General features: G+C 44.1%; 1 protein-coding gene across 1 annotated transcript; it reads left to right on the top strand.

Annotated features, from left to right (window-relative positions):
* Nucleotides 1-232: 232 nt before the first annotated feature.
* On the top strand, nucleotides 233-13,785 carry LOC139765145 (uncharacterized). The gene is made up of 11 exons (XM_071692338.1): nucleotides 233-1,881; nucleotides 2,608-2,638; nucleotides 3,395-3,539; nucleotides 3,891-3,993; nucleotides 7,786-7,922; nucleotides 8,177-8,355; nucleotides 8,846-8,936; nucleotides 9,078-9,258; nucleotides 9,390-9,586; nucleotides 9,946-10,160; nucleotides 10,398-13,785. Exons 1-11 carry the CDS (start codon nucleotides 1,750-1,752, stop codon nucleotides 10,622-10,624), a joined length of 1,638 nt encoding a protein of 545 aa, XP_071548439.1. The 5' UTR covers nucleotides 233-1,749; the 3' UTR covers nucleotides 10,625-13,785.
* The last annotated feature ends 463 nt before the right edge of the window (nucleotides 13,786-14,248 follow it).

Raw genomic sequence — 14,248 nt, 5'->3', positions numbered from 1 at the left:
AAGCATTTGACAAAGTATACAAGGTGAGGGAAAAGGCAATGTGCACCTACCGTAGACGATGTACGAGACGCCCATCTGCTGTGCCAATTTACGAACGGACTTTTCCCTGCTTTGCATTATACCATCCTAGATATCCAGTATGTTATGTACAGCTGCCGGATCTCGGCGCGTCCGCAACTGATCCAGTTCCACAAAACTTGGCAATCCACCGCCACTCTGCTGCGGGATACTTTTTCAGCCAGCATATGTTGCACTCACTATGTTACTACTTAACACCTGTTCCACCACAAACACTAGAGTCTCGAGCGACAAAACCAATTTTCACATTAACACCTGTGTAACACCCGGTCACTCACGCGTTCAAAGTAACACTAAAGTGACTGTGTGAGGAAGGGAGGGAGGGTAGGCGGGTGGGAGTGGATTGGTCATCGGACGAGTTTTCAGACACATCGGCCATTTGTTGTTATAGATGATACAAAGACTTAATGGTGGTTTTATAATTTGTATTATTGATGCAGAGTGACCTTTGGCTCACCCTGTATTTGATGATACCTTTCGTATTAAGTCAAGCGACTTCCAAAGACTAAAGATTACTGTCCAGAGAATTATATGTGAATTGTACTAGTCAAGGTCGTAGTGTCGTTCACCGGGCTGATATTGCAGCGATTTTCCGTACATTTCTTACAAGTTTGCTATGACCAGTCGTTCATTTTGAATGAATCTGGTTTGGGAATTTTTCGTGAAAGTTATAAACAGATTTGCTCTGTGGAGAATATGAGATAGATACAAAATTACTCGAGCAAATGATTGTTTCCTAGCTTTATGCCTTGGAAAGACAGTAGGAGCATGGGATTAAGTTGTGTACAGTATTGGTTTATGATTAGAACGATAAGTTGTAACCATATAAAGTTGTTTAACACTTGATAAATCTGGGAGAGAATGGAGATAACTGGGTAAATTGTAACGTCGACCGTTCTACGGGTAATTATGTCACCACAGTTCGGAATCTTTTGAGATTCAGCTACTATTTACAGATATCTTTAAGAATATTAGTGCTCAAGTTGATTTTCCAGAATTGATTAATCATATTCGAGATGAAATTTTAATAGCACTTTTCTTTCAGTTGTCTACTATTGATGATTACTGGATTGAAAAGCTGTTATCTGTCTTCAAAATGTTTACGTATTTACTTTGAACGGGACTTGGAATATAGATGTTTTTTGAACTTGGAAATTACATATTCCTTTCGAAAACATACAGACACGACTAACAAACCTTCCGAAAGTATGTGTAACTTATGAATGAATTTGCTGGCGGATTTTATACACCCAAGTGATCTTGCCGGACTGGTACGTAAATGTGCAACGAAATTTCTGGTCTGAGATCCGACTCGTAGTATGGAAAATTCTTGGTCCAAGGATTGATTTAGTGGTATTTACAGTGTAACGTCTGGTCTGAGGACCAACTCGTAGTATTTTCAGTACAACTTCTAGTTCTAAGACCGACTTGTAGCATTTACAGTGAAACTTCTGGTACGCATTCCAATATTTTCACATACATGAGTTCTGGCGATGCAAGATGTGGGTTTGCTATTTCCGTTCAGGGAGAGAGCTGACGTCTTCACTGCCTCATTTTTATTTCAGTGGTTAGATAAAGTAAGAAAGAAAGAAACATTTTATACATCATATTTCTGTTGTGTGTTAGCAGTGAGGCCCAACTAACCACCATCAGTTTGATCGACAACTTTATATGGACTTGCCATTACCCTACCACGAAGATTTCTCTCACCCCGAAATACGAAAGAAAATGGAGGTAATTGCCACCACTGCTCTCCAAACTACTGCACCAAATATGAAGTGTGCCTCCTTGCTCCTGTTCCTGGTAAGTGTTCCTGTTTTCTTGGAATGATAAGTGTGAAGAGGAAAACTTATTAAAGAAGTCCTAGAAATTGTATGATATTACGATATGCATAGGAGACTATATGGTTGTGACCACATATATCAAAACAGTAGGATTAGTTTCTATGAAAGAGCCTTGGTGTTACCCAAGACCTCTCTCTCTAAAGGCCGTGTAGCCCAAGGCTGCGCAGTAGCAAGGAAATGTATACTCCTTTGGAGTGAGAAGTTCTTTGTCGAAACTGTACTCCCAGTGATGCAGCCTCGCCAAAGTGACTTGTCACTCGCGGTGTAACTTTGAGCAAGCTGAGTCGGATAACACCGATAGATGGATATATAAGTGTGTGTGTACATACAGATGTAGATATAGATAGAAATAAACGTAAAGAAAAATTATAGGTGAACGATTGTCAGTGCTTAAGCACCCGGTAGTGAAAGGTATAAGGAGGGAAGTGCGTCTGAAAAATAATGTATATACGTTAAGTATACTTGGGTGAGTGGGGTAGGAGTGAGCAGGCTTTATTGGATTATGTACATGTGTTTATATATATATACATCATATACCTGTGTAAGTGCGTGCATGAAGACTTGGGTGTATGTGTACGTATGCAGATATGTATATATTTAGGGACCAATACAGAAATAAACGTACGAGAACTAATCCTAACAGGCTCCTTCTTGCCACTAACCTCTCTGTGTTCTGTCGCTTCAGGTGGTGCTCACCCTCGGCCAGGATTATCAAGGTACGTTCCCTCCATCTCTCCCTACACACACACACACACACACACACACACACACACACACACTGCCTCTTGTAGCGGTTGTCGCGTTAGAATAGTACCTGTAGTTGTAGCACTGGCAATAAGACCTTCCTCCCATTACTTGAAGTAGTGTCTGAAGTAACAGTAATCGTAGTAGCCGTAGCCTTAAAAGTATGGTAGTAGTGATAGTAGTAGTAAGTTGTTATTGATGTCATTACGTAGAAACTAATCTTCATAGTAGGTTTAGTGGCAGTGGCAGATAGTAGCAGCGTCGACAGAGAATGAAGCACTTATTCAAACATTATTTTTTTTTTTCTCCTGAATCAGTTGTGAGACAGATATTCGTTTTCTTTTTCTAAACCTCATCGTCAGACTAGAACGTCTAACTTCACGTGAAACTCTCGTAATATATACACAAGCTGGTGGTAGTGTGAAGGAACCTAAACATTCGCTGGAAGAGACGCAGACTAGTCTGACGATCGTCCATATGTCATAAGAAACGTAGGGTGGTGTCGCCCAAATTGTGCTATCCTTACGAGACGTGAAATTAGATCATTCATATCTGATATTCGGTTGTATTTCTGGGTAAATATTGTATTATCAGAGTATCATAAGAGTCAAGAAAGGACACCTACACACATATTTAATGCATGCCTCTTTAGGTGACTAATGTATGTATGACTTTAGCCAATGGATTCCTGACGGTGCTAAATCCTGATGTCTCTGTCCCGAATGCAGTTGCCGACATCAGCTGCGACTTCGGTGAGGACGCGACGCAGCCCGACGGAGGAGGCCACCAGAGACTGTCGGCCCGACTCATGAAGCCTCAAGGGTTCAGGGGCCACCCGCTCTTCGCCGACGATAGAGAGGCCGACCCTTTCAGGTGAGCGTATGTAATATCGTTGGTTGCCGAGGATAATTTTTGCTCGACGTAATCAGTCCCGTTGGTGAAAGTAATCAATACATGATGCTGAAGGGAAGCAGCATTGATGCTGAAGGGGGTAATTAGGTGAAGATAGACCAGTGTTCCTTACCACTTGAACTAATACATGTTTTTGCGTTCGATTTTCTTCTTCCTCAACCTGGGATGGCTGTGTGATTACTGTTCTCGCCTGCCGTCTGGTGACATCTCCCTCCAACTGGGACATCTGTCCCCCGCCTGGGGTGTCACCCACTGGGATACCTGCCTCCACCCGTGACCTCACCCACTGGGATATGGACCTAACGTGGGTAGTGATGGGAAGTGCCAGATCCGGCATGACACACAGGACGCTTCGGGTCTGGTGTACAACCTGCTGGTCACCGACCTGGCCTACTGCGGCGTCGTCAGGAAAGACGTAAGTACCCCACGTCTCCTGCAGGTAGTAGACACACACACACACACACACACACACACACGCGCGCGCGCGCGCGCACACTGTATGGTGATCTCCTCAACTTACACATTCACTGTGAGAGTCAGAAGGGGAAATGAGGCTACTGCTATAGCAAGACCAAGACGCAGGTAAGATGTTGGCTAGATTGAGAGAGGCGGAGGCTGGTTGGTGCCCAGGGTATCATCTACCTTGTACGACGTCGTGACGATGATGATGCAGTTCATCTCAACTGACACTGATCCGCCGACACTAGGCTCGTTATCTTGTCTTTCTTGCAACACTTGAGGTCTCAGATCTGTTTCTCTTCCTTTAGGCTAGCTGGATGAGTATGAATGAATAATGATGATAGGAAAGGGGGGAAAAGTTCAAGAGCTAGCTTAGAGGAAGTGAGATTTAGTAGAAGGTAAAGCTTTAGCCGGGGGCTCGACCCAGCGTACATTGGGTTGGTTAGGTTAGGTTAGGTTAACTAGGACAAAGCTGGGGAGTGGAGGGAGCAAGGAAGGGGTATTTTTTGAGAGAGAGAGGATGGGTATAGGAGGAGAGAGGTTGTATCTCTGACGCTAGACAATGGTTGGTTTATGCCATAATGTTTTCTGGGCGGATTCAGCAGTAAGGTCTTTTATGGTTTCAGTTTTCTTTTATGTTTTGATAGATGGCATTTGAACAGTGTCTAGATGGAATGTTGAATAGATAGTTGTTATTATTTATTCCCTAAGGGATTGTCGAAGAGTACTATCCAGGAGTTATGGTGGAGATCGAAACGCTCCACTTGTGTTTTTCGCAAAGCTTTCTCCAGTAGATGTTTAGTAGAGGCAGTCGCGCGCTCTCGTGGAGTTCTGTGTTCCTGGTGAACTCGTTCCATTTGGTGTTGATAATCCACCGTAAAGCTTTGTTTTGTATTGTTTGAAGGGAGCGGATGTTGGTTTTGGCTGTGAGTTCAAGTGTTGATGTTGACGTTATCAATGGACGTATCAATGCTTTATAGAGATGCTATTTTGTTTTAGATTTAGCCTCTCTGAATCTGTACAATATCATGAGCTCTGCTCTCGCAATAGCCGCCCTTGATTGGATGTGATGCTTCATTCTCAGATGAACGTCGTCACTTAGGCCCAGTACAATGCTGCTACGTGAGCAAGTGACTGAATACGGGAGTTGGTTATGTTGTGTCTTTGACGTAACGTTGACGCATGTTATGCTGGATTTAGCAATGTTTGTTTTAATTCTTCATTTCAACTCCCATAACGAGACGCGGTCAATTTCTTCCTGAGCTCTTCTGGTTAAGTATGTGTGGGTCCTGGCTCTTATTAGTTGGGTGACGTCATCCGCGTATAGTAATGTTATATAGAGTCCGCTTGTAGAGGTTTGGGTCGATCATTTGTGTGGAGTAGGTAAAGAGTTGGGGGGTCAGTACAGAACCTTGAGGTATACCGGCATTGAGGGGGAAGTAATTTGAGTACGAATTTTTGTATTTCATTCGCATCCTTCGGTTACTGAGGTAAATGGATAGATGATAGGTCGTGGGAGTTGGAACTGGGTGGCTGATTTGTACCTCAAGCGTTCTTGCGAGAACGTGTCAAAGGCTTTCTCTGCCTCTTTTTTTTTTTTTTCTTTCTTTCTTTATTGAGGGCAGTCATTTTGTATGTCCTAGTGTTGTTTTGTATATAGTTGGTGATTAGGTTGCGTTCGTTAGCCTTCGTGCCAGACAGTAGTGTCAAAGGCTTTCTCAACGTCTTTTTCAATGAGGGCAGTCATTTTGTATGTCCGGGTGTTGTTATGTATATAGTTGGTGATTATGTTGAGTTCGCCTTGTGTGGAGTGATGTTGTCGAAAGCCAAACTGTTTGTGTGAGAGTAGGTTGTTGTTCGTCAGGTGTTGTCTGAGTCTGTAGTTTATGATTCTTTCAAATGTCGGTAGATAAATGGGTCTCGGCTCGATTTGAGGATCATAGCGGTCGTTGCTGCTTTGAAAGTTGGCGGAAAGTAGCCTGAGGTTGGCCACTGTCGCATTGAAGAGGGCGGTAATGGCACGGACAACTGAGGCCCTAATCAAGGCCATCCCTTTCACCCAAGCATGAGTCAGGTAACCATTTTATCGACCAATCTCTAGGAGTAGATGAACAGCTGGGTTGACTGTGAACCGAGGATTCAAACCTATGCGCTCGACCATGGGCAACTCGTCACAGGCGATCTTTTTCATCTGTAGTTCCCTCAAGTATCTGTGAAGTCTCTCCCTTCACTCCTCTCTCTGTTCTTGAGATGAGACCTCCGTCTGCTGCCCTTGGAGTGGGCTGGGCCGCCCTCCCACTGCCCTTGGAGCGGGCTGGCCTCCCACTCCTCTTGGGTTGGACTGACCTCCCACTCCTCTTGGTCTCGTCCGAATCGCTAGACAAAGAGCGGGCGGGAGGCGGGGGCCCAAACCTGGTCTTCCTGTGTGATTGTCCATCCCACCCAGACGCCCTGGTCACGCCCACCCCGTGACGTGGCACCCACCGCCCCTCACCACATACGATCTACTTAGTATACTGAAGGCAACACTGTCGGGGGGACGAGGTAGAATCATCATTATTATGTTTCCTGACGAGCGGAGAATATGACGTAGTCGTTTATATTGTACATTGAAATATATAGAATTATAGTGCTTGTGATATACTATAATAATCTTATAAACAAAATAGGTGAAATGTGAGCTATTCCTCTGCATTGGGTTTACCTACAACTGCACTCGTATTTTCTCAGATTTCTTATTCTAATATGAAGTATACCAATTAAAAAGTTTAAGCGGAACGTGGGAATAAGAAAGCAGTTTAACGTTTACATACACGCAAGATTATTTGGGGCTCGTAATCACCTAGCTGTTCTGATGGGCAGTATTCACATTTTCAACCACGGTAGATATACTTAATGACGGTGTTTGTGGTCTTAAAATCATTCTTAACTCCTGAAGAAGGTGTTGAAGATTCTTCGATTGGTGGATGTAGGTTGACGTTAACGACCCTAAACAATGACTAGTCTAAAACCCAACCGGCCCAGTTGACATTCTGATTAAAAGAAAACCTAGGGTGTACATGTGTGGATCTAGAGGGAAATAGGTAAGATGAATATAACCCCCTGTTTTTATGATATTCTTGGAGGAAAGGGATTTCAAACCCTTCACATTGAAGATTGAATATGAGTTGCAATATCTTCTGGATATGCTTTATCCTCGGCTCTGGCTGGTCTTTCCTCTGAACGACTGACTAGTGGCACGATTAGCGACTTTTCAGTCGAAGTGGACTTCGAGCTTCCCCAAAGGATGACCGGTTGGTTGCAGTGGCTGACCATGACGCAGTTGGTGTGTTGCCACCTGGAAGCTCCTTGGCAATCACTGTGGGGAGAGCGAGAACAAGCGTAGCTCATGCCTGGAGATTCTGTCTGTGGCCTCAAAGTTTCGACGAGATTCAGTGGCTTGCGGGTATTGGGCAGACGCCGGTGTGTCTCACACAGCAGTGACGGGGTGAAAGAGTTTTATTGAAATGTCTTGTTAATATGAGTATGATTATTAGCAAGTGTTGGTGTAAGCCATATTACTACGTACTGGCACGGCAGAGGGTGACAAAGTAACCATCTCCATGGCTGTTTGAGGCAGGATGTGACCATTAACCGTTGACAATTGTAAAGCTGCAATACAAGTGTTATCTTGGGCTTGAGAGATAGGTGGATAATATTTTCTGTGTCTATGTTTGAGTGCAGGTGTTAACTTTCCTTCGTATGGCAGGGTTACGTGACGCTGCGGGTGTGGTTCCCGCAGCTGGAGGGCGTGGTGCTGGCCACCGACCAGGAGGTCATCATCATGTGTAAGCCAGCCTCGCCAACCGTCATTGAGAACCGCGCCGCAGGCTTCGCTGGATCACTGTAAGTCGAAATGACCGATTCGCTTACCACCTCCGTCCATCGATACATTATTCCCCTTCTTCCTATGTCCATTTTTTAGAGAAAATGATCTTTCAGTTCTTAAATACTAAAGAATGAGTAATGCATGTATAGTTGATCACATCGAAATCAGCATTGGTGTCAGATGAAACGTTCTTCGTCGCTGGGGATGCAGGTATTCTTCATTCACAGTGAGTCCTGATGCTAGACGTTATCTGCTGCCTTCCCTGCTACAGGCCGTCGACGGGGCGGGTGTCTGGGGTCGTGGAGGAATCGCCAGGTCGACTCGAGTACGAGGTGGCGCTCTACAGGGAGATGGCGGCGGCTCGCTCCGCTCGCTCTCACACGCCCGTTGACCAGGCCGTCCCCATCGGCTCCAGGCTCCAGATCCGTGCTAGGATCAACACCCACTCCAGTAAGTTGAAAATCCCAGACGAAAAGAAAAAAAAAGTTCATGATTCGACTAGTTTACCCCAACTTACAAAAATTCTTCACATTTTCCAACGTACCAAAAACCTACACATGCTTAGACTTACGTTCCTGAGATAGCTTTCCATGTTGTCCCATTCCCTTCAAGATAACCAGAAGAACCTCATTGCTTTGTCTACAGTTATGTTTTCTGTTCTTAGAATTGATGTTCGCATGTGAACGACCGCTCCATGATAATGAACACCCCAAGTGAAGATGTCCTTCAACATTGTCTTCATCGAAGTATCCTCTCCACTTATAGTTTCTAAAACCAGATCTTAGGTTGTTGGAGAGTCGCTCGCTCCACTGTGATCAGTCCCATATCATTCACGAGGCTCGTGTTCCTATGTTGCGTGTAGAGAGGAACCTCTGCATGTCTTCAAACTCCATGTTTGGTTGTGTTCAAGGATAATACTGATGCTGTCGTTATGTTGCAGCGTGGAAGTACGTCAAGCTGATGGAGGTGACGGTGTCTAGCGACCCAGCCTTACCCTACGCCCCAGGTTACGTGGCGCTCGTCAAGGATGGGTATGTAATGCTCCTCTCTCTCTCTCTCTCTCTCTCTCTCTCTCTCTTACAGGTTCCACATTTATATTCATATGTGTACATGTATATATCTCCGTGGACATGCTTATCCGGTGTGGTAAAGCTGTGTGTATTGCGATCCAGGTGTCGCCTACCGGAGTTCGCGTCCATCGTGCCCCAGCAGCCACATCGCTCCAAGGACGAGCCGGGAGAGGTGAGACTCGACTTTGAAGCCTTCATGCTCGACTCTAAGATGGCGGGGTCGTCGCAGCTTTGGATCCACGCCACTATTAAGGCCTGCATCGACGCCCGGGACTGTCTGCCAGTTAGTAGCGGCTCAAACCTGTTTTTCATATTCACCAGGTCCCTGCCTGGCGTAAGCTCGATCTTAAGTTGGAAATGTTGTTACCCTGAGTGGCTTAGATAGTATTTCATGGTTGACATCTTCCTCCGCAGGAATTCTGTCTAGACCTGTTCCAGCCTTCGGGTCACGGGCGGAGGAGGCGACGACGAAAGACCCACTACGCCGAGGGTTTGATCGAAGTGTCGGCGAGCCACGGCGAGTCCCTTTCCAACCTGCTGCCCAGTCGCAACACCTCCCTTTCTGGGCCGACTCAACACCACCGCCCAACTTCCCTCGAGATGACGTCCAGGTATCTTACTGTCATTGTGATATAACATCGAGTCGTGCCTCTACGGGAGTATATTGTTGTCGGTATTTCATCATTTCCAGTACCTGCTTCGGTTGTCTTGTGAGACTTGTTTTCTTCATTTCCAGTAGAGGATATCTTTATACATACTACCATATTAGTATGTATTTGTTTCACATGTGATTTCATGGGAATGAAAAGGCAGATGGTGTGTTAATATTTCGTGAATTTCCTGGCAAGACCCGTAACTCTAATACTCATATACTCTAATCTCCATTTCCTAATTTTTAAGAGCAACCTGCAACAGAGGCCCTCTAACTTGCCCATATATTTTAAGAGAATTCTACAGATATGCTATAAATTCTTATTCCAAACACCGACTTAATTGCTTTGTCTTCCACTTGCAAGATGGAAATGAACGCCACCACCACCACAACAAAAAGCAGCAGCAGTACTACCCTGCCGACTGCTGCGCCCGAGGCCTCGACCCAGGAACAGGAGACCCCCAGCCCACCACCAGACGGACCCTCAGCTAAGATAGGGGACAACGTCGGCATCACCGTCATCATGCCTGAAGGTAACTACCGTTGCCTCAGATTGTGTGTGTGTGTGCTTCCAACACTTTTATTACATCTACAAGTTAGGTTGCAGAAGGACCAATCTTCAAGTAATCCATAAAAAATAAATCTGTATCCTTCAAACACATAAAACTAACGATGTTATACATTGACATAATTCCCCACTACCTAGGTCTCAATGAATGCATAGCACGCATTCTTAGTGTAAACGATTACACGGTAATATGTATTTCCAGAGTTCTTCACACAGACGGAGGCCTTGTACCAGTCCTGTGCCACCTTCATGATCCTCTCCGGCCTCCTGGGCCTGAGCGTACTGTTGGCTGCCGGGTTTCTGTGCTTCCTCACCTCTCGCCTCCACAAGACCGTCACACTGGCACACACCACCACCCTCGACTCAGTCATCAAGGATCACCATCACAAATACGGCCTCCGGGACTTCCTGCAACCGCCCTTCCAGTGATACTACCTCAACTACTTCCAGGATAAGTCAGCTTTTCTCAAGGTGTCAAGTTCTCTTCAAAACTATCTAGTACTTTTGCTTGGAGAGAAGGGATTATATATTTCAAATCCTGTGGGTTAGAGGGTGATTTTCTGGACTCATCCTGAGTGGGAATGACAACTAAATCCCAGTTTATCGGGAATTGAGTGCAAGCAATTCATAAGGAACACTCGGATTAAGCTTAACCATTGATGATTACCCTACTTTTCTGCTCTCTTCCTTTCCCTTCTTAACTGCACTACCTATACTATCAAGCTCTTGCAAACTCATCCTGTCAAAGCTACATAGACCTGGATCATATGTAATCTATTATCATTATTAATCACCATTATTACTATGATCAACTGCCTCTCCTGCCTTGGCAAGACAGCGTCAGGAATAAACAGTGGCCTCATTTTTGCACACATCCACCCTAACTATCACATGTTAGGTTGATGCAAGGAAAAGTAGTGTTTACATTCTCACCCAAGCCTCCAACATTATTCAGTCATCCACGTTAAACCTTTACCCTGGACCACATATACTGAAGATAATAATTCCTTTGCAACTTAACCGTTAGAATAACATTACTGATAAACCAACAGTGATTCTGTAAATCCAGCCATTTACAGTTTACATTCCATCTACCTTTAACTCCTTTTTACAAAGGATGGGTCAAGTGCCTGATGCTTGCTAGCACAATGCAAATGGGGTCCACAGTTCCACCCCCTGTGGGTTGGCAAGATGATAAGAGTGCCAGCTTTGGCCAGGGTAGACTTACTGCCAACTTGTGTATCTCAAGACTTTTCAATACGGAACACAGTCCACAGACGCACTAAACTAGAATGTGATCTTGACTGAAAAGGCTTATTTGATTATGTCTCCTGGTGAGATGGGATTAGGGAGGTTTGTTGGTAAGTTCTTGGGAGTGTGGTGAGGAAGAGAGACTCAGGAAAATAGAAGAGATTGGTTTCATCTTGCAAACATAAATGTAAAGATAAACTTTAACATAATTAACATATCCAGTTTACTAAAGTTTAAAAGTGTAAATTGCAATTTTATTTTGCACTTTGTGTATGAGGGCAGAATCTTTATCTGCCCTTGTTCACAGTCAAATATTATATATATTTCTATACTTAATCAATGTTTCCTGCATCGTGAGGTAGGGTCAGAAAACTGATGAAGAATGGCCCATCCACTCATATACATGCGCATATACATATCAACATATATACACATGTACATATGCATACTTGCTTGCCTTCATCCACTCCTGGCACTATACTGCCCTACAGGAAACTGCATCGCTGCCCTCTGCTTCAGCGAAATAGCACCAGGAACACAGACAAAAAAGGCCACATTCATTCACACTCAATCTCTAGCTGTCATGTGTAATGCATCGAAACCACAGCTCTTTCCACATCCAGGTCTCACAAAACTTTCCTTGGTTTACCCCACACACTTCACATGGCCTGGTTCAATCCATTGACAGCATATACCAGCATATACCAAATCGTTCCAATTCACTATTCCTTGCACGCCTTTCACCCTCCTGTATGTTCAGGCCCCGATCACTCAAAATCTTTTTCACTCCATCCTTCCACCTCCAATTTGGTCTCCTGCTTCTCCTTCCCTTCACCTCTGACACATATATCCTCTTTGTCAATCTTTCCTCTCATTCTCTCCATATGTCCAAACCATTTCAACACACCCCCTTCTGCTCTCTTAACTACACTCTTAATTTCCACACCTTTCTCTTACCTTTTCATTACACTTGATCAAACCACCTCACTCCACATATTGTCCTCATACATTTCATTTCAAACCCCTCCACCCTCCTCCATACAACCCTATTTATAGCCCATGCCTTGCAACCACATAACAATGTAGGAACCACTATTCCTTCAAACATACCCATTTTTGCTCTCCGAGGTAACGTTCTCTCCTTCCACACATTCTTCATTGCTCCCAGAACCTTCACCCTCTCCCTCACCCTGTGACCTACTGACTCTTCTTTGGTTTTATTCGTTGCTAAGTCCACTTTCAGATATCTAAAACACTTCACTGCCTCCAATTTTTCTTCTCTCAAACTTACATCCAATTAATTTGTCCCTCAACCCTACTGAACCTAATAACCTTGCTCGTATTCACATTTACAACCAACTTTCTCCTTTCACACACTTTTTCAAACTTAGTTACCAACTTCTGCCATTTCTCACTTGAATCAGCCACCAGAGCTGTATCATTGGCAAACAACGGCTGACTCACTTCCCAGGCCCTACCATCCCCAACAGACTGCATACTCGCCCCTCTCTCCAAACTTGCATTTACCAACCCAACCACCCCACCCATAAACAAATCAAACAACCATGGGGACATCACACACCCCTGCCGCAGACCAACATTCACAGGGAACCAACCTCTCTCCTCTCTTCCTACTTATACAAATGCCTCACATCCTTGGTAAAAACTTTTTACTGCTTCTAGCAACTTATCTCCCACATCATATACTCTAAGACCTTCCACAAAGCATCTCTATCAACCCTATCATATGCCTTCTCCAGATCCATAAATGCTACATACAAATTCATCTGTTTTCCTAAGTATTTCTCACACATTCTTCAAAGCAAACACCTGATCCACACATCCTCTACCACTTTGGAAACCATACTGCTCTTCTCCAATCTGATGCTCTGTACATGCCTTCACCCTATCAATCAACACCATCCCATATGATTTCCCAGGAATACTCAGCAAACCTATCTCTCTGTAATTTGAACACTCACCTTCATCCCTGTTGCCTTTGTACAATGGCATTATGCATGCATTCCGCCAATCCTCAAGCACTTCACCATGGTCCATACATACATTGAATATCCTACCAGCCAATCAACAACACAGTTACCCCCTTTTTTAATAAATTCAACTGCAGTATATATATGCAGTAATCAAATCTATATGTTTAAGAAGTTCTAAGGGACTACAATGTACCTCACTTTAGATGGGAAAGAAGATTCAGTCTGTTTTTCATCCATACATATGTTTAACATTTTGTAATGGGCATTAACATACATTGTGTCATACCTCAAGAGAAATGTATTTCTGGTTTGGTTTTTTATTCTAGGAATAAATATGCTATAGGATACTGCTTCATCATTTACCTTAGTTCGTTAGTCGTGGAAGTAATGTAGACTTTAGACATTATCCGCTGATTCTACTGTGATGACCCAATGAATAGGTTGAGTGTAAAGAAGCCCCAGATGGTACTAGTTATTCATAAACTACAGTGACCCACCAGTGAATTGACTCGACTTCAGTACCACCAGTCTCTCCAACTTTAAATCCAATGCCTTGCGTTCCTACAGTGTAACCTAAATTCAAAAATAACTCCCTCACCCTGTTCAATGGTGACACCCGAGTGCAATGTTCTTTATACTGGCAAAATTGATCAACACTGTAGGACAATCACCACCCAAAGTTGGCAGCATTTCTCTATGCAGGCCAGTAGTTCATTAAACAGTGATTTGTTAATAATGGAGTCTCTCATGCCCTATAGAGTGGCAGTTCAGTCCAAATGTGATGAATAGCATCCTCAAGTATGACACG

The sequence above is a fragment of the Panulirus ornatus genome, chromosome 53 (genome assembly GCF_036320965.1).
Source record: "Panulirus ornatus isolate Po-2019 chromosome 53, ASM3632096v1, whole genome shotgun sequence".
In the NCBI taxonomy this organism is placed as follows: Eukaryota; Metazoa; Arthropoda; class Malacostraca; order Decapoda; family Palinuridae; genus Panulirus; species Panulirus ornatus.
Note: the sequence above shows the minus strand (reverse complement) of the source record. Positions and strands in the feature narration are given on the sequence as shown.